Source organism: Diorhabda sublineata, chromosome 6, assembly GCF_026230105.1.
Source record: "Diorhabda sublineata isolate icDioSubl1.1 chromosome 6, icDioSubl1.1, whole genome shotgun sequence".
Classification (NCBI taxonomy): domain Eukaryota; kingdom Metazoa; phylum Arthropoda; class Insecta; order Coleoptera; family Chrysomelidae; genus Diorhabda; species Diorhabda sublineata.
The window spans coordinates 12455628-12481121 of record NC_079479.1 but is presented as its reverse complement, the minus strand read 5'-3'; the positions used below and the strand labels follow the sequence as shown (position 1 = coordinate 12481121).

Here is a 25494-nt window from a genome sequence, read left to right as displayed (position 1 = left end):
CGGAACGCTGTTTTTGTTTAATTATGAACAAGTTCGGCACCCATTTTCTACACAGCTTTCTCATGTCCAAATTTCCAGTTAATATACGATGTAATGCACTTTTTGAACTGTCTACTATGTCTGCTAGCTCGCACACTTCAAGCCGACGATCATCCACTTCCGCTTGGTGGATTTTCTTCAACATTTCTGAAGTAGAATCTAGTTCAGCTTTTATATTGGTTGTGCTAATGCCTAAGTATTGTGTGAAAAAGCTGAATTACTATGAAAGTGTTTGAACATTGAAGAATTTGTGGAAAAAAATCAAATACGATTTTGATTTTCTACAAATACTTTTCTAACTGTGGAAACACCAAGTTTCCATTATACATTAATGTCCGAATTTTCTGAATCACTCTCAGAACTGGCGAACAGAGGGTAACGTGAAATCAGAAAATTCGCTATCTGTGTATTCCTGATCATATTCAGAATCATCATTGAAAGCATAATCTTGTTATTGCTTATCAATTGAAGATTTTGTGTAATCGAAATCAGCTTCGTTATTCAAATGGTACAGAAATTGACTAATAAAATAAATATATTGAAAGTTCGAATATGTCCTATGAAAAATTGTCATTTGAACGTTTAAAAATGTTAATATAATGGAAAATTTTCCTCTCCACATCATAAATCTCATTAATATTCGCTATTTTCATTTTTTTTTATTTTACTGTCACTATATTCAAACTGCCTTCGGTTATACTCGAGCGGATATAGTCCTGAATATCTCAGAAGCTCGCAGAAGTCTTTGAATATCAGTACGTCAACAACATTCAACCCTCGGGCCCGAACAATAACCACCCTCATAACCTAATGAGGAAGTGGATTATGAAACTTCAAAATTATAAATATATGTTGCTTAAAATTGTTAACCGAAGTAACAGTATACTAAATCTGGAGTTTTTGTTGAATTATTTTTTTTATAATCGAATTATTATTATTGGAAATTTTATTTTTTCACTTTAGTTTGTACATCGACTATAATTACAAATTTTATACCGAAACGCATTCGATTAGATTATATGAAATATTCCCAATAGTGATTTCGATTTCGCGTGATTTCTCTAATTGATATTAATTACCCCTTTTAAATTAATATCCACATTTAACACTCGATGAAATATCTCATAATCACTGGTGAAAATATCAATTTCTAATAATACTTACAGCTGGAAGAGCGAAAAAAGATATAGCGAATACGCTAAAACACGACGCTACAATTTTCCCCATCCACGTTCTCGGAACGGTATCACCATAACCTATGGTAGTTACCGTTATGACGCCCCACCAAAGTGCATCGGCGTAACTTGAAAAACTCCCGGTGTTTTTACCGTCTTCATCTTCAACTGTGTCCTTTTCCGCTAGGTACACAAAGTAACTGCTGAAGATGAGACCCAAAAAACCGATATATAACGTAGTTATTAATTCCTAGAAAAAAAATTTCGAAAATTGTTTATTTATATTAATTCGTTTTTCGAATTTTACCTGTCGGTGTATGAAAACAACTGAACCGAGTAATCTCCAAGTTCCCCCTTGTCGATCGACGTGTAACATCCGGAGGATTTGTAAAAATCGAATCCCTCGAATCGCTGACGTTGCGAAAACTTGTCCATTGGAACCCAATGTAAGGACCACGATTGACGCTACTACCACTATTAAATCTGGAACGAAACATGTTTCATTTATACGAATAGGATTTTTAATATGGGGAATTGAGTGACCCGCGCTATTACCGGATTCGACACCGTGTGATTTCGACCTATGAAGAGCGCTTAAAATTAAATTTGAAAGAGGGTATTACGGAAGAATTTGCGCCAATCTTGCTTTACAGTACAGGGGTGGTCTGAAAATTTCGTAAAGATAAAATTCGATTTTATTATTGAATATAGTTTTTTTTTTATTTTTTCAATTGATACCACCCTCGTATAATGGTTCGCTGCTGATATACCTAGATCTCGTCGAAACTTGTATCGAATCGTATTTAGTACACGGAGTTCGAGGATTCCAATTTGTTTTTTGAATCCAACAATTAAATTTTTTCACTTTATCTTATGCTTATTAGAGTTAATTTTCAATTCTCAAAATGTTTCGTAGAATTAAATGTCTTAGATTAAACGTTACAATTCAAAATTCTCTCATTAATTTTGGATAACGCCCTAATTAACTTAAAAGCAAATTTTTTAACGTTCCAATCAAACTATTTCAACTTTTAAAACAAATAGAATGCGTCGTTTGATAAAGTTTTTGGCTTTGAGGGGCCAATAAAAGTTCGATAGTAAGTTTGAAATCGTCGATTCCAATAAAAGTTCATTTCAAGAAGTTTTACATGACGATGAGAACTGTAAAGTGCCTTCACGTGATAATTTACCGCTTTGAAGTTGCTTACTTTTCGGTAAAGAAGATAAATAGTGATGGGGAACACATAGAGTTTAAAAGCTAATTCGATTTATGAATTGCCATAGATTGAAATATAAACATACGTGAAAATCAGAGATATTTTCTAGGAGGTGGCCCCGAGTCTCTGAAGAAGATAACTTGGTAATCGAAACGCGCGTCAGACTGTATAATGGTGAGTGATGGTATCAGAATTAATTTTTTTATAAGTTGAGCAAAGTACTGAAAATACGTTACGCTCAGAATAAGATTAATTTAATGTTTAAATAATGATAAACGAAGACTCAAAGTGCCTTTATCATCATTTATGAAGCTAATAGTCTGATCAATCATTTATATTATGAAAGCAATTAACTATTGATGGAACATGTCTACAGTTTCGAACGTCAGTAAAGCAAAGCCGAAAGCTTATTCAATTATTCATATGCACTTTTGGTCGGATTTTAATTTATTTAGTTTTTCAAGCAATAAAAAGGGCTTTGTTTAATCAACTAATTTCGTACGTTTTCCCGTAATGAATATTTATAATACACATTCGTTTCCAACACAAAAAAATTACGTTATGATTTAATCGTGTTAGATAACTCGAAATTTCATCAATTTTATATTTTGACGTGATATTTAATCTCGTTTAAATATATATATTTTTTATAATTTAATAAGAAAATGTGTCATAATTACCTATAATACAGATGGGTTTTCTGATGAATCTGAGTCGACCCCATAATCCCATATACTTAGATCTACACCCTGCAGACCATAAGCGGACTAAATATTCAACTCCGAAAAATACAACTAAACATATTTCCTGCAAGAAAAAAAATACTTTACCATAAAGATCTTATTTATTTTAAAAATAACGAAGAGACTTCATTTTTAATATCTATTATAACGTAATTATTAAGTAAAATATACTGTACAAGGGTTGTTTTTTTCGCAACCTCCGATGGGCTTTAAATATTTTATTACCAAAGCATTTGCCATATTTGTAGAAGAGCTTTGCAATTTCCTCTTCATAAAATATCGGGTGTTTCAAAAAGTTCGCATGCATTAAGCGAAAAAAATAGATTAAAAATCACCAAAGTTCAAAAATGCGGCCACAATCACATGTCTATAACGCAAAGTTCAAAAATGCGGCAGCAGCTAAATACTTTTATGGCTCCCTCGATAGAGAGGAACTTAAACGTTCCACAGGCTGTGTTAAACATTATTATTAATTTGCGATTAATCTATGTGTTATAGACATGTTATCGTTTGGGGATTTTTAACCGATTTTTTTCACTTAATGCAGAGATATAAATCGCAATTCGAAAGTTTTGAAACATCCTGTATAGATTGGAAGTGAGTTGTAAGCTTTGTTGTGCTAGGTCAGGACTGTATGGTAGGTGTTCAATTTCCAATTCAAATTACTTAAATAGTCGTTGAGATACATAAAAAAAGCCTCGTTGGTGTATAACTGCCTCAATTAACGCATGAAATCGATATTGATTTCGAACTTCTGTGTTGTGAAAAGACGTGCTTTGGTAGCTGATTCCACGGCTCCAAAGAAAGGAGTTTCAATGTATTGACTTCCTAGGTATCTACAGGTGAACTAGGTGTTCATAGCTACGTCTGTTTAGCGAGTACGTCTTGCAAATACTGCTCAAGGTGGGATTATGCTGGATAGCTCAGAAGAGCCGGATCAGCGATATTTCTTCTGTGCTCCAAGCTCCTGGTCAACTCTGGATCGTCTGTATTGAGTCGAGAATCCTCAAGGCGCGCTTGGGAACTCGAGCTCCAAATACTCCAAAGATAGACGAATCTGGGCCTTGTAGAGAACTAGGTGTTGCGGGGTATACAACTTTTTGGTCTTGAAGTAGGCTCAAAGTTTTTATGAAGCTGTTTTAGCTAATTCGACCACGTGACTATATTACTCCTAACCTCAACGGTAACCGTGAATTAAATCATGAGCTGCAGTGCCAGCTTTCTTTGTATAAACAGCAACCTCACTCTAAAATGTTTTCAAAATCGGTGTTTATGGTGGTGATCTTATGCTGTGAATGGACTAGGGTGTTAACTGACTCGTCGTTGATCTTAAACCTTTCTGAGAAGTATCTGTTTTTGAGAAAAATCAGTCAATCAGTCGATGTGTCAGGACGACAACCCGTACGATCTTAATTTATTAAGAAGGTTGTAGACATATTCACTTAATTGTAGTCATACTTGGGAAAAAAGTCATCATTATACTTCGTTAACTAGCTACCACTAAATATTAAATTATAGAACTTTAATAGACGAGTAAAATGTACCCGCCTGTAAGGGCGTTTGGTTTAAAAAGGTTACCGGACGAGAACAGTTCCCTTTTTGTACCCCATTTGTCTATTAGAACTTAGTCTTTTATCTGACGCAAATATTTTCTTTTTTTAAACATTCGAATATATTTAAAATGCTGTGTTTGTATATCTGAATCTTCATTATTAAATTAACACCTGTCTTTATTCTCACTCTCTTTCTATTTATTTGAAGTAATTTATGAATTAAATTAATCTTACCAAGCGCGTCACTGCTTATCGCATACTTTTTGGCTGGACTATTTCAAAGAAATTGTGTACATACGCCTTCGGTCAATAGAAATGCACTTACGTTCACGTTTCGATATTTCCATTGGTAAACGGTGGAGATGATCAGTCCACGTGGACTGACGGTTTGTTATATTTACGAAATAATGATTGTTCCTCGTATAACTCTTTTGCAAATGATATTGGAAGAACTTATACTATAAAAATGTCTTCCGTAAAAGACAATTTCAAATTGAATGGATCACAGCTTAGGAGATAGAAAGGAGTCGCTAACCGGAATTAAATTACGAGGGAATTATTTACACAACAATAAACTTGAAAGGACTATTAATGCTACAAACAAAACATAACCCTAAAAAATTATCGATTATTTATGTTGGATCTAATTAAATTAAAAGCATTATCACGTACATTTCGTTTGACGTGGATATTTGTTTTACTAAAATGTTTACGGACAATAATATATTCGATATTAGCAAAGAAATGATTCGTATTTGATTATAGGATCAATCAATCAATTTATGAATACAAAAAGTTTATTTATATAAAGAATATTCGCTATTAAATAAATAAATTTCATTAAATCCATTTCTTGGAGGATGGTAATCATTTTTCGATTAGAACATTATAATTTTATTACAAATTAGCTGACCCGGCCAACTCTGTTCCGCCTTAAATGCAATAAATAAGCCGATTTTCGAATTTATTAAGTTAATTTTTTTATTAGAAAATAAAAAAAATTAAGTACATTAATTATTCATTATTGTTTCTTTATTTTAGTACATAGGTTGCTCTTCACTTAAGTACCTTGTGATGATACGACATTTTTTATTTTATTATCAGGCGCAAAAACAAACAACGCACATGGTCTTCCGACCGTGAATATGCCACATATAATTGACCATGGGAAAAACATGGATGTTCTAGTTCAAACCACAAACTTTTAAGGATTGGCCTTGTGATTTGTTGATGGTCGTGGCAAAGACGGATCGGAAATCGTCTTTGCCACGTCTTTTAAATTCAAACGGCATATCGGTTGGGATCATCGGGATCCTCGGAATGAGAACTTCCTCACTTTTGAATTTTCCTTTCAGTATCGTCACGTAAATTACTTTATTCATCAATTTTCTAACCAGCAAACGCGTACCGTTGCACAATTTTGGTTGGTTTATGTTTCGAAGCATGATTCCTACGGAGCCAACCTTTAGGCGTAAATTTTGCGGTGGTAAGCCAGGCACATCCAAGAAGTTTAAAAATTCAAATGGATAGTTGGTGTCGTCATCTTCATTTCTGACGCAGTCAATAGATTTGAATGAATGCATTGTTCCAATGATCTTATTTTGAATTATGTAGTTCAGGTCATCTACATCTTTATTCTTAACCATTCATAAGTTTTGTAGTTGGAAATGATGTTTGGAAATCTTTGGTCATTACTGAGTTTTTTGCAATATTATACGTTGGTTCTTCAATAGTTTGATGATTTAACGGTAATTTTAATGCTGAATGGACCGTACGGCATCCTTCTAACAATGTGGCTGCTTTACCACTAAGGCAGCATAATCCTGGCGTTTCTCGCAAACAACGTCCATTTTCCTAATGCAAACGCTAGGATGCAAGCTGTAATCATTGCTGCAATCGTATCGAAAAGGCTGCTCGATTCAAATCAGCACTTGAATCTCTTGTTCTGCGTTGCAAATTATCTATTTGTTGACCTCTGTTGTTCGCTCGACGATTTGGTATTATCAACCGAGCCGTTTCACGGGCTGCCTCACTTTGCTCTTGTGATTGAGCAAAGTCGAGCCATACTAACGCGGCGCTGTTCACGTATAATTTCTTGTTTTTCTTCAGTCCTTCCATTTGCAGTGTTTCGTATCCTTCTTGCATTACGGCTTTGTCGGGAAAGATTCGATCGTCTTGGTCGCGGCAGTAGTAATTAAATTTCAACCATTCATTCATAGACAAAATTACTTAGCTGTTTGAGATTCGCGTTTTGTTATTCCAAGTCTGATGCGTTTTTGTTTTACCACCTTTTATAGTTCACTTCACTTTTTATTTAAATATGCAATGGCTTCATCATTACATTATGATTGTTATTTATTTAATTTAATATAATATTTAATAATAGTTTTGATATTGATTTCTCACAAAAATCAAATTGTCATCCATACGTCCATTACATAGCTGTCATTTGCGTTTTGTTGTTCCAAGTCTGATTCTTTTTTGTTATACCACGTTTTAAAGTGACTGACGTTTTATGTCAAGTCACACGGGAACGTTGTCGAATGGAATAATAAGTATCCTATGTCTGTCTTCTGGCTCTGAGCTACCTCCTCACCAATTTTTAGCCATATCGCTACAGCCGTTCTTAAGTTATAAATAGTGTAACTAACAATACTTTCTTTATATATATATATATATATATATATATATATATATATATATATATATATATATATAGATTTCTTACAAATATCAAATTGTCATCCATACGTCATTACATATCTGTCATTTGCGTTTTGTTATTCCAAGTCTGATTCTTTTTTGTTATACCACGTTTTATAGTGACTGACGTTTTATGTTAAGTCACACGGGAACGCTGTCGCACGGAATAAAAAGTATCCTATGTCCGTCTCTTGGAACGTTGTCGAACGGAATAATAAGTATCCTATGTCTGTCTTCTGGCCCTGAGCTACCTCCTCACCAATTTCTAGCCATATAGCTACAGCCGTTCTTAAGTTATAAATAGTGTAACTAACAATACTTTCTTTTATATATATATATATATATATATATATATATATATATATATATATATATATATAGATTTCTTACAAATATCAAATTGTCATCCATACGTCATTACATATCTGTCATTTGCGTTTTGTTATTCCAAGTCTGATTCTTTTTTGTTATACCACGTTTTATAGTGACTGACGTTTTATGTCAAGTCACACGGGAACGCTGTCGCACGGAATAAAAAGTATCCTATGTCCGTCTCTTGGAACGTTGTCGAACGGAATAATAAGTATCCTATGTCTGTCTTCTGGCCCTGAGCTACCTCCTCACCAATTTCTAGCCATATAGCTACAGCCGTTCTTAAGTTATAAATAGTGTAACTAACAATACTTTCTTTTATATATATATATATATATATATATATATATATATATATATAGATTTCTTACAAATATCAAATTGTCATCCATACGTCATTACATATCTGTCATTATACGTCAATTATATAGCTGTCATTTGCGTTTTGTTATTCCAAGTCTGATTCTTTTTTGTTATACCACGTTTTATAGTGACTGACGTTTCATGTTAAGTCACACGGGAATGCTGTCGAACGGGATAAAAAGTATCCTATGTCCTTCTCCTGGCTCTAAACTACCTCCCTGCCAATTTTCAGCTAAATCGGTTCAGCCGTTCTTCAGTTATAAGTGGAGTAACTAACACGACTTTCTTTTATATATATATATATATATATATATATATATATATATATATATATATATATATATAGATTTTAATCTAAACTACTTTTGTATTATTCATAAACAATTGGTGTTAAATTACTGACGTCTACTCACCATCCAAAAAAGCGTTTCGTTGGCGAAGTTTGAATACGTATCGATCGTTGAGAGTACACTGAATATCAAACATACTAGCACCAACATAAATCTGAAACAAAAAGAACTAAGTAAATTGTCAGTTTTCAAACTCTTTTCGATTCGAAATAATCGTTCCGAACTCGAAACGAAATTTAAAATCGATGTTTTTAGTAGACTAGCAACCATCATCAGGTAAAATTGATTAACTAATTAATGAATTTCATCATGAACTTTGTAGCGATTAGATTGAACGATGATCCGAACGTATATTAAGAAAAACTAATCATTCACCCAAACTCGAGATTACTGAAAATATAAAATAGAAAAGAGGGATTGCTTTTGAAAGATAATTCCAAGTTTTGGAATCATTCCATATATCTTGTATACAAGATTTTTTGTATTTTTTTAGAGGTCAACTTATTTTACACAAACAAGTTAACTAACTAACAACGAAAATTGTCTATTAATTCAATTCAAAAAAATCTGAATCTAGTAAAAAGATTTTTCACTGAATTTTTTTTTACGTCCCGTGGCCACAAGACTAAATTAGTTTAAAGACCTTTATATATATATATATATATATATATACTTTTCGAGATTGTAATTTCTTTCCAATTAACAAAGAATTACTTTTTTTCATTATTCGATCTATATATATCTAAATATTTACGGAGGTTCCTACTCAAGTTTTGAGATATGGCAACACTGAAAGTTTGACATTTGACATTGGTGGTCGCTTTTGCTACAAGATAAAGACGTTCAAAATCAACTGTTTTGCCAGAAAACATCGATGCAAAATCGTCATATGACAAACCGTGAGATTTAGACATACTTGCATGAACATTTGGCTCTCAAATAGATTTGTTCGCGTTGGATTCCGTATAATTTGACAATCTCGTGTGGATTGGTGCTAAGCAAATGATCGGCTGGTTTTTCGGAATATTTGAACATGTCTAAATGGTACACCAGATTTCTAGAATGTGAGAAAAATCAGAGAAGCCAATCGCAGAAGACGAATCATTCTTTTAAATGTTAGTTAACATTTTTGAACAGTCAAAACATCGAATTGATGAATCATCCATCGTACAGTCCTTGTTTGCTACACGATGATTTTTTCTTATTTATATCTCAATTGGCTTCGTCAATTGGTTCGAACGCATGCAAAAAAATTATTGATTTTAATGGAGAATATCTTGTAAAACAATTATAAATATTTGTTTTAATTTGTCTCTCTCTAAACTTTAGTAGCGACCCTCGTATCATCAGCGAGAGTTGCTATTAAATATGTTTAAATTGGTGGTAGATCATCAGTAAAGTATAATGTTGGCCTAAGGCCAACATATAGTTGTATTATTTTGACATTAAAAAATGTTTGATACAAATAAGATTTGATTATTTCATGAATTAAATATAATGTTTTAGCCTATTCATTTTCGCGGAAAATTATTTTTAAATTAAATATGCAATTCATTTTTGGAGGATTTGTAATTAATTTTCAACGTTTCGTTGATTTAATATTTCGCAACACTGCATTTCGACTGCAGTGCAAAAAATATCGAAGCTACAAACAACAAATGGTCCTGATATTAGAACGTCACGAAGGTGTGCGTGACGCTCTAATCTAAAGCTGTTATCGAAGAAATTTGAGCTCCTCGAGAACATGCCATAACCTCGTTAAAATTAAGCTCTCTAATAACAATTTCTTTTAATTATATACGGTGAGTAATGAAAAAATTAATCAAGTTGGACGTTTCCCAAATGCTTAAAAATTAGTTTACAATAAAAACGACGACATATTTCGATCCTTAACAAAATATGACTTGACATTACATAATTATATTAATTATTGGATAACCTACAACTATAAATTTGACTAAAATAGTTTATTGACATCCTATCCCTGTATATGTGAACCATTCCTGAAAATTATCTTTCTCTTATATCCTGTATATAAAAAAATAACAACCCTAAAGGCTGCTTGACATACTGCAAGACAATGTGCAAGAAATTGCATGCAATTCCTTGTAAGATCAAAATATTGTATGACCTTTGACATTATGTATTGTCATTGTTGCCAATGATCAAAAGTAAAAGTAAACAATTTCCTAATCTCAAATACTATTTAATGTTTTGTGGGCAGTTTAAAATTGAAAATAACAAAACTAATAAAAGTAAACAAGAAAAAAGTGGCCAGTACATCACTGGTAAGAATTATATCTGTCTCTGATTCGCTTTTGGAGTCTGATGGACAGATTAGCTAGAGAATTAGACGAAAAAACATACCAAAATTAGTTGAGAATGGATGAAGAAACATTTGAAAAACTACTAAAGAAAATATAACGTAATATCAGCTGATTAGAAACTCATTTGCGCATGATTTTGAACAAGAAATATTACGTCTTTCATTTAATTGATTTCCAGAAAGCTTTTGATAAAGTCCAACACGATAAACTTATAAACCGTGTTTTAGAAGTCCGGATTTACTATGTTCGACTGTTAGTAATGTCGTTATTTTATCAAACCGCCCTCGTATCTATATCAGCTTGTTTCGAAAATGTTTATTTTCCATGGAAAATAAATGTAATTGGTTCTAGTTTTTCGCAACAGACGAGCGCCTGTTTATTTAAGAAAAATAAAATAGAAAAAAGAGAATAAACGAAATACGAGTTGTTTTCTAATTGAATTAACTCGAGTACAGAGCAAAAGTTCATTTCTAAACTCCATTTTATTATTTATTCTAGTTCTATTTAGTTCGTTTTTAATGTGAAACGTCCAATGAAGTTGCTAAAAATTTTTATATTTCCACAAATTTTTAATAATACACTAGAAAATATGAGAGATACATTAATTTTATAATATCAAAAAGCAAATATATGAGGTATAACTATCTACAAAGAAAATTGTGTTCGGTTATATACAAAATACGAATATTTATTGTGCAGAAATATAAAACTCAAATTATTTTTTTACATAGTTTCCAAAATTAGTTAAGGCGTGTATGTCTTCTTCAAAAAAGGTGTTGCCGCCTATGCTTTCAACCCTCTTGAAACATCTTTCAGCTCTTCAACTTCGTTGAAGGGTTGATTCAGGAAATATAAACTTTTTCAGCCTCCAAAACCGGTACACATGAGGTTTCGAAGTATCAAGGTTTGTTTGGACTTTACGAAATGTGCTTCCAACATTTTCCGGATTCACCTTACACAAAGCTTGGTATGTTCTAACCCTTCTCTCAAAGGCGGGATTTGCCGACATCAGAAATCGTCTTGTGGAAGTCCGAAATCGTCTTTCTTCCATCTTTCCACGTTATTCGTCACGGAAGTCTGTACATCTGATTTTGATTTCTATGCACCATTCGCGGACATGATACACCTTACACAGTCCATCGGATAATCAAATGGAAGCTCCATCCGGCCACCAAGACAAGAATCAACGTTCTAGACAACTCTACGGGATGGTAACTGCAGAAATGGCGTCAAGCTAAACGCTAATTTCGCCAAATCCTGCTCTCCATCGTTATATATCAAGTCTGGATAATCAAGTGGTTGGTTAAAGCTTTGAACAAGGAATTTCTAAAACACACTGTTAACACCAACACTCACAATTACACTGAGTGACGTGAATTTCGATAACCAAGTTATCGTCTTCAGACACTGATTTATACTTAATTTTCCCACCAATAAACCTTCTCCCGCCAAAGTTGATTCCATCGGGAAGATTTTCGAAGGTTTATTGGTGGGAAAATTATGTATAAAACAGGTGAAGCGAATGATTATGATTTAGTTTATCTTCAGTGTCTGATGGTCTTGAAATATAGTAATTGGTGATAGATACAGATTGTGACTGACTGTTTCGGAAATTGCTTGAAAGTTTCGTATTGTGATGGAAAATTTACTAGGTAGCCATAAAGCACCAAATTTTAATGTAATCGTGCAAAGTATGTTTCGTAATTTAAATTCTGTTTCTTTTTTAAATTGGGTACAATATACAGTCGCAATATTTTTTGTATCATTTAGAAGGGTAGCAAATGAAGATTTATGTGTTGAAAGCCTAACAATAACCTTCAACTCATCCACCGTTAAAAGTTAACATCCGGCAATCAATCACATAGAATATAATTCAGAGATTTTGTGGAAAAATTCCGTTTCCGGAAGTTGAAAATACTCGTTTCATTAGGCGGATTTAAACAGTAAATCGAAATGTTCATTCCGATCAAATCTAATTATTAACAAAATACAAACAACATAACAAAAATTTCACCTTATTTTATTAAAAAAAAAATGATAAGAAAGTAAACTAGAAGAAAAATCATTTAGTTTCTGAAGACGATAACTTTATTTACGAAACGCGCAACAGTTAGTATCTTTGTACCTGTGTAAATACTCTATGAGGAGACGATGGAAATTTAGATCAAAGAATATTTCTCGGTCTTATATACCGGTGGTCTTCGATATCTTTAGAAATTTCGAACTCGTATATTGAAAAATTAGTAAAAGGTGTACCTTAAAACTGAAGCTCAAATATTTATGATTTTAAAGATAACATACTATACAGTGAATGTTGGAGGTTGACTTAACTGAACTGATAACTTTTCACCGCTATAAACAAAACGGATTATCACTACTCTATACATATACCTATAGAGCTTAAGCGAAACGGGGCCTAATTTCATTAAAACATCGAAAAGACACAAAGCCTTCCATTAACTTTATAATAGAAACACCGGGCTAAAGTGTGAGGGATCCACAATAGAGTGGAATTACTTTTGAAAACCATTTTAATTATGATAAAATACGGGTATTTATTTAATAATCTAATATATCAAAGTGGAAACCGACGAAAATTAACTCTCGACTCCGAGAAACGTCATTAATTTTGAAATATCGGGAAAAAAAGTCCTATAGAAAATAACTACTTATACATTTTATCCGATTCGTCCTTTTACACTTTTCATAATTGCTTTTTCTTCCGTAGAATCGTTTCAATATCCTTTTTCCTTAACTGCTCAACAGCTATTAGAGTTCTGAGCTCTAATAGCCGATTCGTACAGGTCCATGTCCAATTATCCCTCTATAGGTTCCAAGACACTTTGGCATATAGCAGATAGAGTTCTTAAGACATGAATCCAGTCACTGGAACAATCTAGAGACGTCCTGACAGGCAAAGATCTTTTGAATGTATTATCTTGAATAAGAACTAACTACCGATATTGACAACAGTTTTTTTTGAGATATCGATCGAACTTCTATCCGCATTCTCTCGAAGTTCGAGTAACTTCGGACCTCCAGAGCATTTTTGAGGTAATGGAATTAATGATGACGATCTTTGGAAGGTGGAGCCTCATAGTTCGCACTGTATATGACATATATACTTGCGTCTTTAGTAAATTCTCGTATCTATCATATTCTTATTATAACCATTTATTTTATCGATTATTTCTTCTTATTTTGTTTCATTATTAGTTGCTTTGTTACTTTTTTGATGTTTTTATTGTGTTTAGAGTTTTATCATCAGAATAAGCGCGAAATTATTTGCTAGATAACAAATTTGATGAATGTCATTTGACATTAACATTATTTGGGAAACCACCGTATCATATTGTTAGAGGTTTGTCTATGAATGAGTTTTTGTTTAAATGGAAATACGCTCGAAATATATTTATTCGAAAATAATCTAAAATCTGTTTCTATTCTAGTCTATTTACAATAGAAAATGAAGTTCTACATTATTTTCATTCGGTTGAAGTTTTCAAAGAACGTCAGATAAATTAACAAGTCTTCTTTCGATTCAAAGCACCATGCGACATTTCAAAGGAAACGGAAATAAAAGGATCGTACTTGGAACAAAATTTCATCTTTTACTCGGAAAGTATGAAATATTAAACATAAAATAAGATCCTAGTTTTGATTTTGGAAAAATTGATCGATTAAATCCATATTTGGGAAATATTAAAAAAATAGTTTTAGGAAATTTAAAATTATCCAGCCCTAACGTAGTTGATATTTTTTGCAACAATATAGTTTTCCATCCACAAAGTTTGAATATTTATTATTATAAGTAAAATTACACGAAAAAAAATAAATATAAAGGATAATACAATGAAAAAAACGCGTTGATCATATTTTTCGAAAATAAATTAAACTTGAAATGGACAGAAGAATCATGTTTAGGTATAGAAAACAAGTAAAAACATGAGAAAAATCAGAAGAAGAAAGGAGACATGAATTTTTGATAAATATGAAACTATAAACAAAATTGGGGAAGAAAAAGTCAATATGGAAAATTTGAAAAAAATTGAGGAAAGGGAAAAAGAACTTAGTAAGAAAATTGCCGATGAAAAAAATAAAATGAAACATCAAAAACGAAATTAGAAAAATAGAAAATGGGGTTGGAATCAGGGAAGAATTAGAAAAATATTTTGATAAGCAAATCAAAAAAGTGTTTAAGGAATGTATTTAATTCCTGGAAAACAAGCAATAAATAAAGAAGTGACAACTTTGACCCTTCATATAAATCATGAAATGAAAAGCAGTTTCCCAAAATTGCTCCAATTCTCAAGGGGGATATAAAATTCAGTTTATTGTCGAAACAATCATAGAAAACACTCGAATGCATCATAAAAATAGATTCCAGAGTTTTATTCTAAATTTTTAATATTTTTTTTTATAAAATTTCGATTGTACTGCTAATAAATGAAATTCATAAAAAATAACGTGTATATGATAAGTCTGTTCCATAAATATAAAACAAAAGTTCAATCTAAAACGAAATTATTTTTAATAAAGTGTGTTATAAAACTCAAACTCATCCCCTCATACGCTGTCGTGTAATAAATTTTTTATGGTTTCAGCCGGGTCGAAATAATCTTTTTGAAACGATAACAACGAAATAAATTATTAGAAAAGTAACTCATCCTTGAAATTTTCATCGAAATTATAATTTTATCAATAAATAAATAAAATATACGTTAAAGAAACAGTCATAAACTAATAGATTTCTCTCTGATTGTTTGCTTCACAAATCAAGAGGTGAGTTTCACAACACGTCAATCACAATATACACTTTTAGCACGAGTTACATACATTATTTTTTTATACGTTCTGGAAAAAATGTTTTATTTGGGCGTAGAAAAATAAAAAACTTAATTTCAGAGCAATTTTTTATTAATTAATTAACACTTTTGATTAACATTGGAAAATGGAAACATAAACATATATTAATATGTTCTTTTGTAAGAAAGACAAACTCTCACCATTGAGTACTCAAACAAAAGGGATGAGGGTTTAATATATTTCGATATTTTTGCAAAATATGCAAAAAGCATATTTTCTGTAAGATTTACAACTTTTTTGTTGAAGCACCACTTTTTGCATCGATATAACGAATTTCATATAATTTTCTTGATTTACTGAGATAAAAAAAGTATACGCCCCTATGGAGAAAAGTAGGACAAAAATCGTAAAGAAAAAAACATTTATTTGTATTTTTCACTTATCTATTCTGTATTTTGAATATATTATTCACTTGATTTAATTTATTTTTACTGCTGGCGATTCGAATTTACGTTTTTCGTACTAATCATAGCAGAGATCTGCTTATACCATGTAACTTAGCAAAAATACACAATGTTGCATTAGACAGGGGCGGCTTCGAGGCTGACACGAATCTGTAATAACGCAAATTGAAGTAATTCATCAACTACATTTTGATAAAGGGGTGTGATTTATTGTAAAACTCATTCTAAAAATAATAATATAAAATTCAATAGTAGATTAAGCGATATTTGAACAAAAATAAAGTAATTTCTTTTATTTTTGCAGGTTGTCACTTCTACGGTCGGTAAGTACATTTTTTGGTTCAAATTTGCTGGTATTTGTTTATTGTGACATCTTCACAATATCTCACAGAGCGAAAATTTGATCTTAATTATATATTAAACGACAAAAATACAAAAATGAAATTAATAGTATCTTGTTCTCGTTTCAAACGTGATTTATAGTCTTCATGATATTGGAACAACTTCATCTATTACAAAACATAGCAAACGCTCCAAAACTATTTTTTTTTAAACTTAACATTGTGGCAAATCTCAAATAAATTCTAGACGCTTTTCAATTTTCACTTTTTGAATGACTCCGATATAAAATTTGTTCTTTATACAAAAAATACTTCCAAAGTATTGAATTGCAGTCTCCGGTTGTAGTTTTATTTTTTTTATATGAAAAGCGAGGAAATTTATGAGTAATTCGAGTAGTATCTGTCTGTGGATATTAATGAACTTCTGTAGGGTTGTGGAATTCGGGGAAGACGCTGATTCCACATTTGAATTTTTCCAAAAAAAAAATTAGTGGACCAAATAACCAGGTTTTGATGAGGCCAAGTCTCCTTGTTCAGGTTTTTCTGTCCAATAGGGGTTGTTTCAGTAAGCCAATGGAATGTTTAATATACAGATTTTGCAGTTAATTTCATTTTATATTTGTTAGATTTGATTCTAATCAAATCAATTCCGGTTTTCTTCTTTTTTTTATAGGAAGTTGAAGTGCAAACTCATTTTAACGTAATTGAGGTTAACATCTTGGGAAAATAGATACGAAAAACATTAATCTTCGAGTTATTAGGGTGGTAGAATCTCCAATTCGGTATTGAGACTTTCGCGTTCGATTGGGAAAAATAAAACTTGATACTTCTTATCCTTTATTTATATTGAGAAACTCAATTCTCCAATAGATAGAACTTGTGTTTGAACAATATAATTAAAAGTTGGAGGTAAAGAGAAAAGATAAAGTTTATTTATATAGGAGTAAATATTTAGATAGATGGTATTGAAAAAAACTGTCAACATAAATTTAAATTTATTTACTACGCATACATATATTGTACGAGGATTGTACATAAAATAAGGTTTCTGTTGTATTTACAGGGATCGTGGCAATTCTTCAATCTATCTTCAACAAATAAAAGCCTTTTCCAATCAATTTTCTATAACAATTTCCAAGGGGTCACGTTGGCTCCCTTTTTCCCAGTTCATTCTTGTTTTGGTAGCCGTGGGGGATGGGAATTCCATTTGATTCTCACGCCAAGTTCGAGTTACGATCTGTGATTCGTTTTTTGTGGGCAAAAGAACGTTCTTACCAACTCTGTGAGGTTTATGCAAATTGAGCAGAAAATTCAAAGACGAACGTGCATAATTTCTTCCTTGGAAGACACAATTGGGAGGGTAGCTTTTCACAACCGACGAAGAACTGAAAGAAGTGGTTTTAAGCTGTTTTCGGTGCAGGTTTCTGCGAGTTGTGCATAAAGAAGTTTCTTAAACACGTTTTTTTATTGTAAAAATTCAAATTAAATGGACAATCCTCGTACAATTAGTATATTTTAGAGATAATTTCGAAATTCAAGATGTTAATGATAAATTCCACTCGTTTTTATTTACAAATTTTCTATTTAATTTAGATAATTGATCAACCGATACATATTTTTAATATAAATACAACTTTCGGTCTCAGAAACTTTCTGTATTCAAAAGAATCAAACTTTTTTAAACGTTTCAGCTCTTTTAAATCAAAAACTAACTTGAATATGCTTTTAGATAAACTCTTCCCATTTCTGAATTTCGAAAAGTTTCCTTCCACATATACTGTGATGAAGCTGCGAAAAAAAATTGGTAGACAAACAAATTTCTTACTGTAACACTCTCAATTATTCAGTTGCTCGCTACGTCTACTACAAAATGGCGAGTGATGAGAATCTTTTTCTTGCTCAGTTGTTCGTTACTCTTTATCTACAGTATAAAATGTACTTTGACGTTGAAACCAACACAAAGCGAGTATGAAGATCAGAGGACACACTCTCGCACTTGTATTTCTTCGTAAAGTTCATTAATTAGCTTGGTTTAATATGTATTTAGTCCACAACGGTTAATTTTTCCAAAAACTCCAAAAATGATAACAAAGGAATATAACTACCCGAATGGCATGTTAGACTTTCACACATCAGATCAAACAAAAACATTTTTGACAGTCAAAACATCGAATTGATAAATCATCAATCGTTTGGTACACGATGATTTCTTGTGATTTCCACAGATTTGCGAGGTTAATGTTTTTCTACACCTGAAGCATTCAAATCACTTATTTTGGATGATGTCCTTTGGTTTGAATGCATCCAGAAATTTAACGGAGAATATTTTGTAAAACAATTATAAATATTTGTTTTCATTTGTCTATCTTCAAACTTTCATAGCGACCCTCGTATAGCGTATTTATACTTTTTCTCTTCGTTATAAACATACAAGTTTTCCAGAGGGATGTCTAGTGACCCAGTAAAACAATTTCTAATGAGGAAAATAACGGATTTCACATCGCGTGATAAAATTTTCTTAAAACCAGGTGAAATTCTCATATCATCGTTTATTTTGCGTGCAGATTACGTTATATAACGTGCAAAAAATTAGTGGCAATAGGTCAAAGGAGTATTTTCGGCAGTCAACTTTTTTTCTTACGACCCAAATAAATTGCGTTTTGATAATAATATTGGACACATTTTTTACTTAACACGGTAACTGCCGTATACACACCTTTTAAATTACGCATTAAAATGTATTTTTGGTCTGATCAATTTTCAAAAATTTTCCGAGAAAAAAAAACATTCATTTCTTTGTGAATATTAATAATAAAAGCAATGAATAACTTTCGATTTTCGAAGTATTTTCGTCGATATGTTTTGTTGCTTTTTGAAACTTCCTCACAGCGTTTATTTATCACAATATTTACACGTTTCCATTACGATTTTTCTCTTATTATCAATTTTTTTCGGTGGGTCTTTTCTTTATCAATAATCAATTACGTTGTTGTGGAACTGCGATTTCAAAAAAAACTTCATACTAGTTCTCTCTCTCTATGGTGTACTTTTTTCTGTTCATTTGTATCTTTTTCTTAAAAAAAAGTTCCTTTTTTCCATGATCCTTTATACCAAAAAATTTATTTTGATTCTTATTTTCTTCATCTACCTAATTGATTACCTTCTTCGTGGGGCCTTCTTGTTCTTGAGAATTGCTTCTCTTAGACGAATTGGTATTTTTTAAATGGTATTTATATAAATAACTTATGAGGCTGCTATCGAAGTTACTGGGAAAATTTTATAATTCCTGTTCTCTCGATCTAGTTCTTTCTACTACAGTCTAAGCAATTCAGGCTGTTTATTAATTGTCAGGTTTCCGGTACGATTCTTTTTATGTCAAATTTGAATTAAATTCGACATCAATTTGACTGTTTTTTCATTGTAATTGATCTATTTGAACACGTTTTATGCACAAATAGTGACCTCTACAATTTTTATCACACGCGATCTTACTAATAGATGGTTTTCATTTCAATGCTCCAAACAATGTTATAGGTCACGGTATATACGAACATTTCCAACAATTTTGATCGACGATAAAAAAGTTGTCATAAAAATTAGTTTTTGAAAACTAATTCCTATTAACTTGTACACTGGAAAAAGTGAATAAATTTTAACTAAATCACAATAAAGTACGTGGTAATAAATACTAGATGATGAAAATTATTTATATATAGAGAGGCAAAATATTTCAGTGATTTTACTCGGGGAGTATTTGATTTACACAAACGAATTCGTGAAAATCGTGAAGTTAATTAAAAACTTACCTCAAGCGAGGTCGTCGTGTCAACATTTGGGAAATACCAGAGTTTCTTAAAATCTACATTTTGTAAGAATAACTTTGAGTAGAGGTCACTTAAAGGTAGTTATAAACACGACGACGAAACTACCAAAAAATTTAAAGAATGACGGTCCAAAAAAAATGAAAAAATTAGTCAAAAATTAAGGTGATTCTGATTGTTTCCTTATATTATCCTTCAACGGTTTGATTTTTTTCTAGAGACTACTATTAGATCATTTTTAAACACCTGATTTAAGGACAGGCCTTTTTAAAACCAGATTTTACTCCCTATGACTTTTCTCTTGGTTTAACCGTTTTCTTGTTTGTATTCGCTCAAAATATGATAGTGAAGAATTGTTTTTGTCGGTTTTTATTGTCACGTGTTTAAGAAATTATTATTAGAAGTTCTGGTGGATGCGTGCGCGTCCACCATATATTTAATTGCCTTTCTAAATTCATTTTTTCTCTCCTAATATTTCGATAAATTTTCCATTTTAAACCATCTTGGACGATAAATAATCTATTGTTGATCTATTGGACTCGCGACGTCTGCAAAAATATCTTCAAAACAATTGAATGTATATATTTATCCCTTTTGATTTGTTCTTTGTGTCTTTTCCATCACCATCCTCTCAATTTCGCAAGTAATAGGAATCTCTAATACGTAGTAGTTTGCCAACGAATCTTTTATAAAAATATGGATACTTTCTATTTAGAAAATCGACTCCGGAATTATTTTCTCAGATTTTCTTTCTATACAACTAGTCGTCGAGATCAAGCTCGTGATTTGAACAACAGAAAATTATTCGCTATACGGAACACGTAGTGATTTCAATCATGTTTTATACACTGTAAAAAGATGCAAAGTAAACAAAAGTAGCTACTCTCAATTTTCAACAAAAAAAAAATTACGCATCCCACTTATCTGAAGAATATCGTTTCTAACAGAAAATTTTCTTTCTGCGGCTTATGCGTAGAAGTTTATGTAGTTATCGGTACTTATTTACCATTGCAAGTGACAACACTTTGTAAAAGAGAACAAAACGGAATATATAAGAGCCTCTTCGTTTTTCAAAAACAGCTTGTGTCAAGTGCACTTATAGATACGATATACTGGAGAAAACCCGTTGTGTCTTTCAATATAACGAGAGGATTCTGTTGAAAAAATATAATTCAAGAATAAAATAATACGTAAGACTAATTTAATATTCAACTCGCTGTTTGTTGAATAATTATCTTAATATTGGAAAAGTAATTTTCGCAAATATAAAGTTCTTTTTCGGTCTATCTCTTCTTCTGTTGGCCTCTCCCTCTATTTGTGCTCTATTACCTAATCTGTTTGCATGGACCAACGAAAGTACACAGTGTACGAGTATACGTTTCAAGTTTGATGAATTGAACTGGACTAGATTCTATTATGGAGGAGACTGCTTCTTCGTTATCGACAGTAAAATATTGAGTGGTAGAGATTAAAAGGGGCCGAACATCAGCATCGTACTGATCGACCAAATTAGGTTGAGAATACAGAAATGTTGAAGTAAATCCACAAATCGGTATTGGATGATCATCGACCGAAAATACCCGAATTAGAAGACTTAGTAAGCATTTAAAAAAGTTCGGAACATGGCGAATTAACTGAAAATTTGGACATGAACAAACTATGTACGATTGATGACAATGGAACAAAAACAAGCTTCGCGAAGATGTTTCTGAAAAGGGAGAACGGACTCCAAAGAAGACAAAGATTGTTCCATCTGCAGATAAGGTTATGGCGTCGGATTTTTTGCGATAATTTCCATTGACTATCTTGAAAAAGGAAAAACTATCAACTGCGAACTTGATGCAACTTTCGAGTAAAAAATCGAGATGATGCACCAGCTATTCGCCAAATTTAGCCTCCTCGGATTATTTTATATTGCCAGACTTCTATCTTGTTCGGGAACTTGTGATATTCAATATTTCTAGCTGATTTATTAATTCAGATACTTCAGGGTAAAGAATAGCTCTAGCTGCAGAATATCTTCATCCATTTGAGGAAGGTTTATGGTTATTGGTGATGATTTCTTTTCTAAACATTCAGGATTTATAGTGAGGATCTTAATACTTTTCTGAGAAGTTTCTGCGCACCATCAGGGCTTTCGTAGCTTTTATTTTTGTTCTTGAGAAATTTTTCATCTAAGGCAAATCCCAAATATTTACCCAGTTTTTCACTAAATGATTTGCCCTTCCAGATTGATGGTACTAGGATCGAATTTTTTCTTTATAGTGAAGGGGATTAGATTGTTCAAGAAGTTTCCAAAGTAAATTCATTTGGCTTTTTTTTGTAACACTCTCGGATTCTATTTGATAGTATGTTAAAAAGCATTTAAATTCATTTGTAGTTAAATAAATCACTACTATCATCACCAAAATGCAACCTTAAACTGCATTTACATACACATATAATCTAATCGTGATTTTAACCCATAATAATGTTCAAATCAACCATCTACCATCTAGATAATCATTGAAAATATTCGTGTATAACTATGGTGGTTACCATAGTTTATTACTGTTAAATTATGTTTGAAATCGTAAATTAAATCCGAGATAGTCATCACGTTTTTAATTTCCGTCTTGAAAAATTTACTGATTCGGTTTGTTTTACGAGAAATTAGATAAAACTAAAGGGTGTGAATGTTTAAAATCAAAAACTGAAATTAATTATTCATATCTCTTGCGCACAGCTTTCTTGTGTTCAAATTTTTTTCTTCCTCTGCCATCTCTAGGTCAGGCCAGGTAGTTCTGGAACCATCCCCGTCAATCATAGAAAGGTGAACATATTAATGAACTTGTATATCAAAAGAAAGTTGGCGTCATATTGATATTCGTCATTTAAATGACGCGACAGTCGCTGGACGTCCAAAAAACTATAGAAAACGTAGACAGTACTGCTCGTTTTGTTCGTAACGAACCGGTGTTGTTGTTTGGAACGTGCATAGATCATCATCAGAGATTTGACTACGTTAACCAGATGATTGAGCGTTATTGAGCATCAATAAATGGATTTGATTATTCGAGCAAAATCATTCTAAACGACGAAGTACACATTTCCACCTTAATGAGTTTGTTAATCTACAAAAGTTTCGCTTCTGGGGTTTCGAAAATCCACAAGGGATTGTCGTAAAACAATTACATCCACGACGTGTCACTGTTTAGGCTGGAGGCATAATTAGATCATAATTTTTTTGAAAATGATAATGGTCAAGTACTAACTATTCCTGGTGCTCGATATCTAGATAAGATAACAGTTCTTATTGTCGAGTCGGTCCCTTAGATCATGTGATTTAACACCATTAGATTTTTATGGGGTTTAAAATCACAAGGCTACCTCAAGAAGCCCGCAACCATGCACAATTTTCTATTTTTCAATAAAAAACTCCATCCTATGTATTTTCTAATTAATTCAAATCTTGCGTTAATTTTGGGACATCCATTATAACGACAACTTGAATTTTTTCGATCGCGTGATCTAACTGCAAATTGAATAAGTGATAATTTACCTGTCACGTCTTAATTGGACGGTATTTAGTTCTTCCCAACTATATTTTCCATATTTTTGTTTTCAAAATTTGTCAAAAAAGCGTCAAAATAAAATGTCATAATTTATATTAAGTTACCAAACATGAAACCACCAAAATAAATGGTTATTAATATTTAAAAAATTTTATTTATTATTTTTAGTATAAAATTTACTCTAGTGGAGATTTTAAGTGAAGATTTGGAGCAATTTTCAAAATGTTTTTTTCGTATCTTTTATGATCTAGATATTGCGAATGAAGAGCCCAATAAAATAATCGGGTGTAGAAGATACAACGAAACTTGAAACGTTGTAAAATTTTATTTTTATAACGAAAATTGTGAAAAAAAAAATAATACTTCTACTTACACAGAAAAATGGTAAATAAAACACAACCATCCTCCGGGATGTTCGAGAAATACATAAGTTCTTTCCTGGCAAGTTTTTCCCTTTTTATGATGAAACACATATTTCGTTTTAAATGCCTGATCAATCGGTAAATAAATGGGATAATAGGGATCCGGCACACCCCTAGGCGCGTCCAAGGGCGCATCGACGATATCGTCCACTTCGTCCACTTCCTCGTCTATCTCTTGATCTGCCAAAATTTTTTCCTTTTTTTCTTTTTTTCTCGATCTCTTGATGGGGGTTGGTACCCTTCGATGGTGGAATTCGCTGTGACGGGGTGTACGGGTGCCTCGTAAACGTTGCAAAAACGGAAGCTTCTCCGAACATTCTTCATCTTCGCTCGTTTGTTGTTTAGTCCTTACAAAAAGTAAAAAAATAAAAACGTAAATATTCGATACGACTTTTAATTTTAATTAAAATTTATTTACTCTAATTTATAATAATGAATTATTGCCAAGACTAAGCGGGATTGTCAGTTGTCCGATACCTACAAAGACCTGTCCAAAGGGTATTTAAAATCTATTTTCTCATCTTCATTATACGGTTCGTACGCGTCTAATTATAACAAGTACAACGGCTGACGTTTCATTATTCAAAGTTTCCTATTTCATACAAAGAGAATCAGATATCATGCTATTAAGATATTTCAATGGATAATACGAAGTATCTTTCGAAATATAGTCCAGAGTAATGAATTGGATCACTCACTGAAATCTACTTTTTGTGAATTTTAAATCGTTTTGAGAAAAAAAAAAGATTTTCAATTGACACAAATTTCAAAAACTCTTTTCAATAACATATATTGTCTTTTATATTTGAAACACGCACCCCGATAGATGAATACATCTCAATTTGTTTGGTAATCAGTTAAAATTTCATATTTGGGGGTGAATTGCTTCAAACTACATTCATGAGCAAAAAAATCAACTCAGGTGACACCCTTGCAATCTCAAGACACTACTAAAAAACTGAACACCAAACCACCCTTCTTATATGCTAATTAGGGGTAATTGACAATTATAAAAGGTTATCTACCTGACCATTAAACCTCAACATATCTGCGTTAACAACAAACAACGATTTCTTATTTATCTTTAATTCCGTTTGACTAATTCGTAAACAAGCTTCTCCAATTTCAAGGACCGCGACCTTTACCTACTCAGTGTTCAAAATTAGTTGAGAGCTCAATAGTTTACAATGCAAAAAAAGTGCACAATCACTTGCCAATTGAAATCAAAGTGCCTTCTACCCTTC

General features: G+C 32.0%; 1 protein-coding gene across 3 annotated transcripts in view; it reads right to left on the bottom strand.

Moving 5' to 3' along the window:
- The window catches only part of LOC130445506 (potassium voltage-gated channel subfamily KQT member 1), a 61914-nt gene that overhangs the window by 20410 nt on the left and 16010 nt on the right, over positions 1-25494 (bottom strand). For all 3 annotated transcript variants that reach the window (XM_056781160.1, XM_056781158.1, XM_056781157.1), the window contains exons 4-8: positions 24202-24597; positions 8579-8669; positions 3112-3238; positions 1522-1697; positions 1204-1464 (exon numbers count right to left, since the gene is read on the bottom strand). In XM_056781160.1, coding sequence (XP_056637138.1) covers positions 1204-1464; positions 1522-1697; positions 3112-3238; positions 8579-8669; positions 24202-24597 — 1051 coding nt within the window. The remainder of the gene's footprint in view (positions 1-1203; positions 1465-1521; positions 1698-3111; positions 3239-8578; positions 8670-24201; positions 24598-25494) is intronic.